Below are 12,177 nucleotides of genomic sequence, written 5' to 3'. Positions count from 1 at the left end.
GTTTACAACTTTGCCTGTGTATAATCTCATTAGTCAAATTTTATTTTAGTTATTATTAGTCTAAACTGCTATATTTATAATATCTCTATATATTCAAGTCATTGTTTCCAAATCCATTTATACTTCTGTAGGCTACTCACTTATTATTATGTTTTTAAATCTCTTTTCTTTAACTTTTCTTTCTTTAGACATATAACATTTTAGCATTAGGCTAACATTTTGGATAACATTTTAGCATTAGGCTAAAATGTTATATGTCTCTAGAAATTTCAGTTATTATTATTTCCAGTTTTAATTCTTCATTGTGTCAACTGTAAAGTTCACAAGCCATTTTCTAAAAAATCCCCCTTTTAAATCTAGAAATTTCTATTTTACATCCTCCATTATATTGGTAGCTAAATTTTATTCTCATTTTCATTTATGTTTATACTTTTTACATACTGGGTTGTGGTTTATATCAGAAACGAAGATACAATGTTGCTAATTTGCTTGAAACTCTTGCCATTGGCATCCGAGAAGCCAGTTTTTTAAATTCAGTGGCAACATCTTCATTTGATCAATTTTTATGTAATTATGTATTTTTATTATGCATTTTATTACCATATGGATTTTACAATTTCTACATTTAAATTTTGCTTAAATAACTGCTTTTTTTTTTTTTTTTTCAATTAGAAAGTTGTTCCCCAAACTTGGTTTAGTCTAAAAATGTAATCAGTGAACTTCTGAAATAAACATAAGCCAACTTTGTTTGAATAAAAATGTATTAAAAATGCTATGTCTGACAACATAGAGGTTGAAAATGAGGCATATTCTCATTTGGTTATGGCAGTAACTGAGGTCTCTCTAAAGCAGCAGGCTTCAAGAACTTGATAAAGCAAGAAGACAAGTGCAATATGTTTCTAGTGTTCCTACTGAAAAAAAAAACAAAAAAGCTATGTTCAGATCAGTTTCCTGCTGACTTCTGCTTTTGTCTAGGACATATTTTTTATAATAAAGTTATAAAATTATGAGAAAGTCATTTGTAATCGTTTCTACTAGCAAAATTCCTCCACTGTAGAAACTTTCATTCAATTTCACTATTCTGTCTAATTTATGCTAAAAAAATTATTTCCATATTGGTATGAAGTAAAGGAATTGAAAATAAGTATTGTAAAAGCTTCAAGACTTCTAGGTATTTCTCAACTTTATCGTGTTTTAAAGGATGTTACTCATTTTTCTTTACAGTCCTTAAAAAATAGGTACAAAAATGTGCGAAAAAACTGGCAGTGAACCTTACTCCCTCCAGCTAAGATCGGTGGAGGAAGTATGGTTAACTGCCACAGCCTCAATTGAAGAGGAGTTTAGAAATTCCTCTAGTGATCAATGAGAATTGAGCCCAAACTTCTTAAAACAAGTGGCAGATATCAAGATGTCATACAGATTAAGCTGCATGATACATTGCTATCTGCCACATGGCAGACACTGGAATACTGGCAGTTTTCCAGTATCTTCCCTGGCACTGGCATTGTTATATTGACAGTAAGTAAAGAATCAATTGTTTCTGCATAAACTAGTGGTTAGGATCCTGTTAACATAAAAGCCACTGCATCCAAGAGGGCTGCACTCAGGAGCAGAAATTATGACAATATAATAAATAACTTTTTCTGTTTGTATTCCAGGATGACCATAATAGGAAAGTTCACAAAACAGAGAAAAAAAATTAAAAGAAACAGCACCATATTTAGTAAGCATGTAGGCTAGAGCCATGGGTCACTCAAAGCACCCTCGTGCCTAACCTATGGCAGCCTTGTGCTAAGCTCCAAAGCAAGGGTAAATTTATGCCCATTTGCTGGAGGGGGAAAAAAAAAAAAAAGAGCCAAATTTCTAAGAGATAAAACCATGAAATCCTCAATTGAGATTGGCTAACTTAGCCATATTGTGAATGAAGCCCACTGAAGTTTCTCTTGTCGAGTCAAGATTCAAACAAAGCTTTCCCCCACAGTGTGCAAGGATTATTATCACCACCACCAGTGTTCTAATTGCAAGCACAATTCAGGGGCTGAAAAACAGCATTATTTCTGTGACCTTTTCATCTAATGAGAGATGTCATTTTCCTGTTTTTATCCAAGTGCTTTGAAGGCTTGACATGTTCTTGTTTTTTGAAAATAGAAATTTTTGTTATGTTTTCTTCATTTTAAATGAGTTCTTTTATATCAGTACAACCATCATGCCCAATACTTAAAAATGTCACACACACTGTGTGCATGGATCTTTTCCACCAAACAATCATTTTTTCCTGGCCACTGGCTTTGGAGGGAACATTGCAATACATATTTTGCAATAAAAATTTATTTATTCCTTCAAATATGCTTCCTTATGTATTTATGCATGGTAATTTTGCTGATGGAAGAAAATAAAATATTTCATCAATAATTTATCAATAATTATAAAATGCTTCTGCTTACTGTGATTATTTTAGCAATGAAAACAGTACAACACAATATTAAAAAACAGTACATGAGCAAGCAGAACATGTAGTTCACACTGATGTTTTACTTTATTACAGAGTCCTTGCACTTCAATAATGTTAGATATAAAATGCATGCAGGTTGCTATTTATTATATTACTGTTGACTACCATTTTAGGATAAATTTTCTGTCTAATTTATGCTAAAAAAATTATTTCCACATTATTACAAAGCAAAGAAATTGAAAAATAAGTACTGTAAAAGCTTCAAGACTTCTAGGTACTGCTCAACTTAATTGTGTTTTAAAGAATGTTACTCATTTTTCTTTACAGTCCTATGCTAAGTTAAATTATACATTATTAATTTTAACTGTGTATGTTTAGATCAGAAAAAAAATACTTTTTACTGACCTTTTATTCAAATTTCCATTTTTTGCAGGAAAACTGGGTTAAAACAGCATCCCTAAAACTTTTTTTTTTGGGATACTGGGACATCTGGTCCCCCTATCCTGGCCCACTCAGGAAATTATCTATTGATCACCATTCTTTATCTTTTATCATTTAGTCAACCTTTTATTCACTGTAGTACCTTCACACTAATGGCATATTATTTCAATTTATAGAAAAGGTATTCATGTAGAATTGCATCACAGCTAAAGGCCTTACTAAAGTCCAAATATACTTATATCAGAATTATTATTTGCCTCCAGTTCTTGACAAGAGGCAAATAATTCTTAACTTATTAGATTAGTTAGATGAGATTTTCCTTTAACAAACCCAATGACATGTGTTTCTTGTATAATTCCATTCTTGTCCAGATGGTCTGTAATATGCCTATAATCATGGGCTCCATAATTTCTGTAGAAGATGATACTCAAATATTTAACATAATCTGATGGGGATTTGGGAAACTACACAAAAAAATAAAATAAATAAATAAATAAAAAAATATATATATATAATTACAACAGTATGTAAGATAAGGAATTTGAACAGTGTTAAAGTACAATACTGTACAATAAAAGCTTTCCAAGAGAGCCCTAAGGCCAAATGAATTGAATAAGAGTGTATTAAACACAGTGGTGAGCTATAGTGGGCTCGCAAGAGCCCTTTGTTATTTTTTTTTGAAAATTTGCAAGCCCATTGTTGAGATGATCATTTATTTTCGTACCAAAGATACGAAAACTCGACAGCCCAGGATTAATAGATTCATGATTTTAATTGGCATTTTAAGTTTGATACGTAATGTAGTTACTTACCACATAATTATTTACATATGTAATGGTTTGTTTTTGTTTGTTTATTTTGGTTTTTAGGAGCATTAGCAACTAAGGCCATATTGCTCCGGGAATATGCGGTAGCCATTCCCTGACCTTTCCACATCCTCCGTATTTGGTGGTGACAGGCTCGAACCCCGGTCTAATAAAGAAGCGTGTGCTACGAACTGCTGCTCCTTCCCACCTGGCTACGGAGGCGCCATACGTAATGGAGAATATTTTATATGTACAGATTTTTAATATTAAATATTTTGACCAACATTTGGCATCTTTTCACTACCATTTATTATTTGTGAGTCACAGTGATATAGACTGCAACTTGCAAATACATATGTTACATTACGGGAATACGGCACTCGCTTAGCACTGATTCACTTAGCACTCCTCTGTTTTTCCAGAATGAATTATCAGCGTTAAGCAGGGGTCACCTATATATGATAACAAAATTTTTTTTGCATCCAATACCTTTGTGACCACATCATAGTATCCAATCAAATTGGTCAAACAAGACCTCCCCTTAATAAACCCATGCTGAGTCTGAACCATTACTGCAGTCTTCTCTAGGTGATCCTGCAACACTTCTTTAACCAGTGACTCCATTATTTTCCCCAGAACTGAAGTTAAACTAACAAGTCTATAATTATTTGTGTCACCCTTTGAACCCCCCTTTGTGAATTGGGGATACATTTGCACATCTCCCATTTATGGAGACCTTCCCTGAATCTAAGGATGCTCTCATAATTATGGCTAAATGTTTGCTTACTTCTCTTGCTGCCTCTTTCAATATAACTGAATAGATTCCATCTGCCTCAGGTGCCTTTTTTATGTTTAACTTCAACAATTTCTTCTCCACTTTGCTCTCTATTATTACAAAATCATTTAGCTCCTTGTTAGAATTTAGTAAACTTCTGTCCTCTCCTTCCTTACAGAATTCCTCATGTGTGAATGTAGATGCAAAATACTCATTCAGTTTGTCAGCTATCTGAGCAGAATCATCAACAGTTGAACCACCAACATCAAGTGGACCAATCTGATTCATCTCTTCCTTCTAGCGTTTACATAAGTAAAGTAGTCTTTGTTGTTTTTCTTTGCATCCTTTGCCAAAGATTTCTCATAATCAGCCTTCGCCTGCCTAACCTCCGACTTGATTACAGACTACCTTATATCTGCCGTAAGCTTCTTTGTTCACCTGATAATTTGGCGTCTCCGTAGCCAGGTGGGAAGGAGCAGCAGTGCGTACCACACGCTTCTTGATTAGACCGGGGTTCGAGCCCGTCACCACCAAATATGGAGGATGCGGAAAGGTCAGGGAATGACCACCGCATATTCCGGAGCAATATGGCCTTAGTTGCTAATGCTCCTAAAAACCAAACAACAACAACAACAACAACCTGATAATTTATATGCATTCCACGCATTTTTCTTCTTTGCCACAAGCCTCATTAGTTCATCTGGCATCTATTTAGGTCTAAATCTTGAACAGTATTTCTTAGTTGGTATGAAAAGCCCAGTAGCTTCCAAGATTAATTCCTTAAAGGCTTCCCATTTAGAATGCGCTGTTTTTAACATCATCAGTTGATCTCACTGTATAGAATTTAAAAACTGTCTGAGACTACTGTAGTCACCTTTATGAAAACAAAAACCCTTCCCTTTACCCTTGATGGTAGTTACATCTTTAAGTAAATTCCACATCAGTACACTGTGATCACTGTCACCTAGTGGTTCCTTTATCTGCAAATTCTTAATGCATGAATAATCACTGCTGATAATCAGATCAAGAGTATTACTCCCTGTTTGTTGTTATTTGGTATTTTAGGAGCATTAGTTAATAATTATTATTATTAAATAATTATTATTTAATAATTATTATTATTAAATACTAAGGCCATACTGCTCCGTATATTACTCCCTCTGGTTGCCCCTCAAACATGTTGCTGTAGAAAACAAACCTCCAATAAATCCACAAAAGTCTTGCTAGCATGCGAGTGACCAACCCACAAGTTCTAGTCAATATATGGAAAGTTAAAATTTCCCATTACAAGGCATTCTGATTTACTTTACCACTCTAATTCTCTGCACAACTGTTCATTGTACTCATCAGTGTCATTAAACCTATAACACACTCCTATTCTCATTTTCCCTCTCCCAGTATTTATGTCACACCACACTGACTCAACATTGCACTGTCCGCCAATGTCAACTGGATGCAACTGGTTTCTAAATTAACAGCATAACCCCTCCTCCCTTCCTACTCTGCCTATCCTTTCTGTGCATATTGTACTCTCCAAATTCCAATTCTAATTATACAAAATATATATACGTACTTATAATTTATTATTATTATTATTATTATTAAATACTTATAATTATGCATACTCTCCAAATTCCAATTATACATATAAAAATAAAATAACTAATTATATTTAATAATTAGTTTCAATTGAGAGATATAATTGTGATCAGGATCAAATTTCAAGACTGCCAGCTTTAATCACACCTGGAGACATAAAGATGGTCTTAGAACTGATCAATTCTGGTTGGTGAGAGAGAGGTGGAAAAGAAGAAGAAATGAGTGAAAGTTGACAATCTTGCAATGGCCGAACAAACAGTTGTCAATGTTGGTTGAGAAGCAAATGAAACTGGAGGAAGAAATTGAACTTCTATTAGAATTAAAAATGTAATAGAGAGATGGCAAAAAAACCATGATATAAGCAATTTCAGACTTAATAACACCAAGATTTATCTTTTTAAAAATGATTCCACTACAACTTGAATCAAGTCTATAACCATGGGCTGAAAATTGGCATCAGCCACATCTCTGTCAAAAGAATTTATATAATATAGAAAAGAAAGCAGTATGTAAAAAAGGCAGCACCTTAAGAATTTTTTTTTCTAAAAAAAACTATAGTTTTATAAGAAATAACTGTCCTCAAATTTAAGTAACTTTTTAAGGATCCTCTTTTAATGTGTTCTGTTCTGCATTTTTACAAAGGACTGTCCCCTTCTGAATTAGAATAACAATTAATCAATATTAAAATAATTGAATAATAAACTTAATATACCTTGTTGTTTTCAAATAGTCTTCTTGATGGGGAAAACACTTAGCTATTGTTTGGCTGTCATTATCATGAACTATTTTTACACCTTCAGCAATATCATCAAATTTCCTACCTAAATTGATGCCATCTATGGTAATATTTGTTCCTCCTTCCCATGGACCTGACTCAGGATAGAACTGTTCCAAAAAAAAAAAAAAAAAAACTTTCAAGAATTTTATTTACAACAAAAAAAAAAAAAAAAAGTGCAAGCACAAAGATGCATAAACAAAAAACATTTGTTTATGTTTTTGTGTGTCTAGAAATATCTAAATTTATGAAGTAATTAATAAAAATAAGAATTGATATTAAAGTAATTATAAACAAACATAAGGAATATTAGAAAATCTAAGATATTAAATTAAGTAATAATTATTTGACCATTATTATGTGACAAAACTATCTCAAAGAAAGCAATTTTATACTTATTACTACATGTATATTATCACTATAATATTACTAGCATGCTAATTTATCCGTGAACTTATCCATCTCAATATTTACAAACTAGTTGGGATATTTGTAAGGTTCACAACTATTAGTAATAATTATTAGTAATAATTTTAGATTTGGTCCCTGGAACTCAACAGTGATGTTCTTTTATTGCTAAAACCCAAGGATGACAAGGAGCACTGGGTACGCTGCACTGTCAAACCAGGCTATGAGTACCATGCTGGTGGTGCTGATATTTGGGTCAAACACAAATCATAAAAGCAAAATTTCAGCCAAGCTGATCATTCTGCAACAACAAAGTCCTTTTACTGTTCTACTAATAACACTTTCATATTTGCAGGACTGTTATTGATCATGCATACATATCCCATGTTGAAAGATCAAAAGAACTATAACTGCCTCGTACTGAATACTGAACCAACACTGCTGGAGATAAAGGTGTAGTGCAGAAAGCAAAGTTCCAAATTTCATCCTTTTACTATTCTACATCTAATGATGATGGGCCAACCGGGCTAGCCAGGTGGGTAAAGTGCCTGCCTGGCAACTCAAAGGTGGTGGGTTCGAATCCCGCCTCGGGCTTGGATCAGAGTAAAATGCAAAAACTTTGGGAGGTGCATTATGGCTACAGAAGCCGATGCACTAACAAAGAAAAAAAAAAAAGAAAAAAGAAAAAAAAGATGATGTCTTTTGAAATTACAAGCAGAATGGCACAATATTTCTTATGTTTTGGAGTTAAAAAATTACGTAAGAGTTACCTCAATCTTTCGTCCATAGAAGCAATCCTATGGATGAAAGATTGAGGTAACGCTTACGTAATTTTTTAATCTGAGTTTAAACATAGGATATGCACTGAGCCCTAGTTGCTCAGTATATCCTATGCTTTAATATGGATCCATATTAATGCTTTAATATGGATTTTGTTTAAGGGTACATTCTCCATTGGTATCTCTGTTGCTATCAACAGACAATATTTTTCATTCTTCATTGAAGAATTTCCAGAATATTAATTTCTATGCATATGATGACAATGTTGTTTGATATTTACAAATTATTGAGTAATGATCACTAGTTGGATGGGGAGGATCATTTAACATACTGTACACTCTACATGGAAGTAGAGCAGGGTGAGGGCATGCAGACAGCATATGGAGAGAGAGAGAGAGAGAGAGAGAGAGAGAGAGAGAGAGAGAGAGAGAGAGAGAGAGAGAGTGAGTGAGTGAGTGTGTGTGACTGGCAGTCAAGGTGGATCCTGCAGGGGTATGTGATCCAGTGTTTGGTAGGAGGATATTATACTTAAATCTTTACTACTTTCTAAAATGAGAGGAAATTACCATCTCTGGCTCATATCATTTGTGTTGCAATGAACTTCGATTCTTCTAACAACACAGCTACAATTGTCATTCTGCATTTATTTGTTTTTTTTTTTTTTTTTGAAAATTAATCTTTATTAACCATTAGATTACTTAAATCTTTACTACTCTCTAAAGTGAGGGAGATTACCATCTCTGGGCCATATCATTTCCATTGCACAGAAATAAAAAATCAGTAGAACAAAATTTGCTTGACAGCTCATGGCAAGTTTTTCCAGGTGTTTATTGTGGTCATATTTGTTACAATTGCATTTCTAATTACATATGTATAATTTCATTAAGTAAACCAGGAATACATGTGCTGTATTAAAGGTATTCAAACACGGAAAATTTAATTTGTAATTTCCACTTTCATACAATGTTCAAGACAACAGTTGGCCAATGATACCACACAGGTAAGAATACCATTCAGAAAACAGAAAACTGACGTCTCCTTTCTCAAGAAGGATAGGGGACATGCCAGTTATTATCCAGACTCTGTATTTCTTCCCTGAAGTGACTGTATTTTCTTTTTGGCTTTGATTTCAAGTCCAGTAGCACTGCAAAGAGGCAAGAAATTGATGGAAAATTAGCATTCAAAAATTTTGACAATTTTTGAATTTATCGTTAAGCAAAACAAAACCATCTCAAACTCATGAATTCCCCACCACAGAAAATATTTTTTTCGATTCATGAGTTTGAATGGAACAAAGTATTTTGTGTGGTGGGGAATTTCTTTTTTAATTAAAAAATCTTCTTCTTCTTGGAGAGAAAAGCCAGCAGTGATTTCTGTATCCACCAAAATTTGAATATGGATAAAAATATGAATCATTTTAGAAGCAATATTAGTAGCAATATAGGCATGCCAATTTATTACAAGATTATACCAAAATCCAGGGAGATTCATCAGTACAAGTGCAACAAGTATGTTAAAAAAATTGGTACTGAAAAATACTGACTAGAATATGAAAGATACTGACTATAATTTGATTCTACTAAAGGCAATTAAAATTTTGAAGTATTTGTGATAAAATAACAGCATGCAGGGAAGAGGGCAAATTAAAATCATCAAATACAACAAAACCAACTTTAAAATCAAAATTAATAATCAACCAAAACACAAATTCAAAAATGACACGATTAGCATTAGCAGAGGCATATGATGCAAGAAAGCAAGCTTATACGGCATCAGCCAAAACAAAAAAAAAAAAAAAAAAATATTCCCATTTCATCCATCCATTCGCTTCAAAAATTATCATTGCCATGCAGAAATACACATTAACAACAGTAAGAATAAATACCCCTGAATATCATTTGCACAATTCCACATCTTTTATGAAGACTTAGATTTAAAAATAACAAAGTATTTTTTAAGATAAATGTATGTACTCCTGTATCCTTGTGTTTGATCACTTATCTATGGCAACCTGTCTATATGAATATTTTTATGAATTCAATTATTGAGGTGACCATCTTTGGAAAGTGACTACACAGTACCTTAAAAAAATTAACCAAATAAGATGGAGATACAAAAACCACTATTAAAAATAGGATAAAATATAAAAATATATGAAGGAATTACTAAAAGATGGGGGGGGGAAACAAGTTTAAATATCTGAGACCAGTCACATACAATTCTTCAAATAGGCCTCTGGGGTTGGGTATATTCATACTATAATTTTTCGTGTTTCTCACCAACCATTGAAGTAAAAAACGAAAGACGAAAAACCAAATTCTTAAAATTTTAATATTTACAATAAATTTATTTACAAAAAAAACAAAATACCATATTACTGATGATAGTAATTTTAAAATAAGACAACTGTGATATACCGTAAATATACAAGGTGATAATACAAATACCGAATTTAAAATACAATAAAATATACTAGGTTAAAAGCGCTAAAATACTAACTGAAGCTTTCAAAGGCTTCTGCCTTCTTTCTCAACAGAGGCTGTTGAGAAAGAAGGCAGAAGCCTTTGAAGCCTATCTCTACAATATATTTTCTTGTAGAGATAGGACTCCCTGTCTTTACAAGAAAATATTCAAAAAAATCATTGACAGGAAACCATGAATCTTCTTGTAACCTGTCTACACTGCTCAGAAAACTTCATGTTTGCCCATATCAGAACTCCCAAAACCCTTTCTTCTTCACATTGTTTTTAATCCTTGAATGGTTTGAGCGGACTCAATGCTGATGGGATACTTCCACTTGCTCAGATTAAGAACCTGGGGGGAGTCATAGATTCAAATTGAGGAAAGACAGTTATAAAATAGAAGTGCAGAAGTTTGCCTTAAGCCAGCGGGTAGTTGATTGCTGGAACAGACTTCCATCTGTTGTTGTGGAAGTTGATAGCTTAAATAAATTTAAAGCTAAACTAGACAAACAGTTGGAGTAACTGGATGAGTGAAATGGAAAGTTTTTTTTTTTTTTTTTTTTGCTCATGCTATATAAGCTTGCTTTCTTGCATCATTTGCCTCAACTAATGCTAATCCCACCAAGTGGGTAAGTTATTTTGGAGTTACTATTTTTCAATTGTAAAGAAATTGCATTTTGCTGCATTACAGCATAGATGGCACTTTTCAAATCATCCTTGAAGTCTGTTCAGTACATGCTTGGTGCTGATCATTAACCACTCTCCCAATGATCACATTATCTGCAAATTTTGACATGTCCTCTATTTCTTCATCAGTGTCATTTATGAAAATCACACACAACAGTGGTCACAAAACTAATCTTTGGTTGACACCACCTCAAATGTTATGCTGATCCAAACAGTAACCATTATTCAAAATCCTGATACAGCAATAAGCAAACTGCTTCTCTTTAGAGACCCACTATTTATGTAAAGAGGAACAAATGCTTTTTACTAAAATCTCAATTGAAAAAAAAAAAAAAAAAAATCTTGTTAATTTGCAAAGCAAGCCAGATTATATCTATATAAATGGAAGTACCCAAAAAGACAAAAAACATGGTAGTGTAATTATTATTAGTAGTAGTACTAGCAAATGATGCAAGGAAGCAAGCTTGTTTTTTGTCTTTTAACCGAAAAAAAACCACATACTACTAATAAAATTCCATTTGAAGGTCATCCCACTACCAATATGTCTCATTCTTCCTCAAATTTTTTTCAAACAAACCACTTCAAACACCAGATGGCAGTTTGTTCTGAAAATAAATTACTCTCTGACTGAAGGCAAATTTTCACACATGTATCCTGCAGCCATCCTTTTTCAATTTGAGTCTCCTTTTTTGTGTTGTCTGAGAAAGAGTTAGAATACCATTATCAATAAGTTTGCTCAATCCATTTAAAGCCTTAAACAATTCAATCAGTTCCCTTCACAAGTACCTAGTTATTATTATTATTATTATTAGCTATATGGTGCAAGGAAGCCTTAGTCTTATGCTGTACCAGCAAAAAAAAAAAATTCCTGAGCCACCCTGAGTGAGAGAGAGAGAGAGAGAGAGACAAAATGGAATCACCAAGAAAGAGAAGAATGATGATATCCAGCTCAGGACTCTGGGTGTGCCATGCCCATACTCACCAGATGTGAA

At 33.2% G+C, this 12,177-nt stretch overlaps 1 protein-coding gene across 1 annotated transcript in view; it reads right to left on the bottom strand.

The window, feature by feature from the left end:
* Window positions 1-12,177, bottom strand: part of LOC150080683 (plexin-A2-like) — a 221,690-nt gene that overhangs the window by 62,714 nt on the left and 146,799 nt on the right. Inside the window, exon 14 of the mRNA XM_090381092.1 lies at window positions 6,786-6,958. Coding sequence (XP_090237218.1) covers window positions 6,786-6,958 — 173 coding nt within the window. The remainder of the gene's footprint in view (window positions 1-6,785; window positions 6,959-12,177) is intronic.

The sequence above is a fragment of the Mastigoproctus giganteus genome, chromosome 9, assembly GCF_048544385.1.
Source record: "Mastigoproctus giganteus isolate SK-2022 chromosome 9, ASM4854438v1, whole genome shotgun sequence".
NCBI lineage: Eukaryota > Metazoa > Arthropoda > Arachnida > Uropygi > Thelyphonidae > Mastigoproctus > Mastigoproctus giganteus.
Note: the sequence above shows the minus strand (reverse complement) of the source record. Positions and strands in the feature narration are given on the sequence as shown.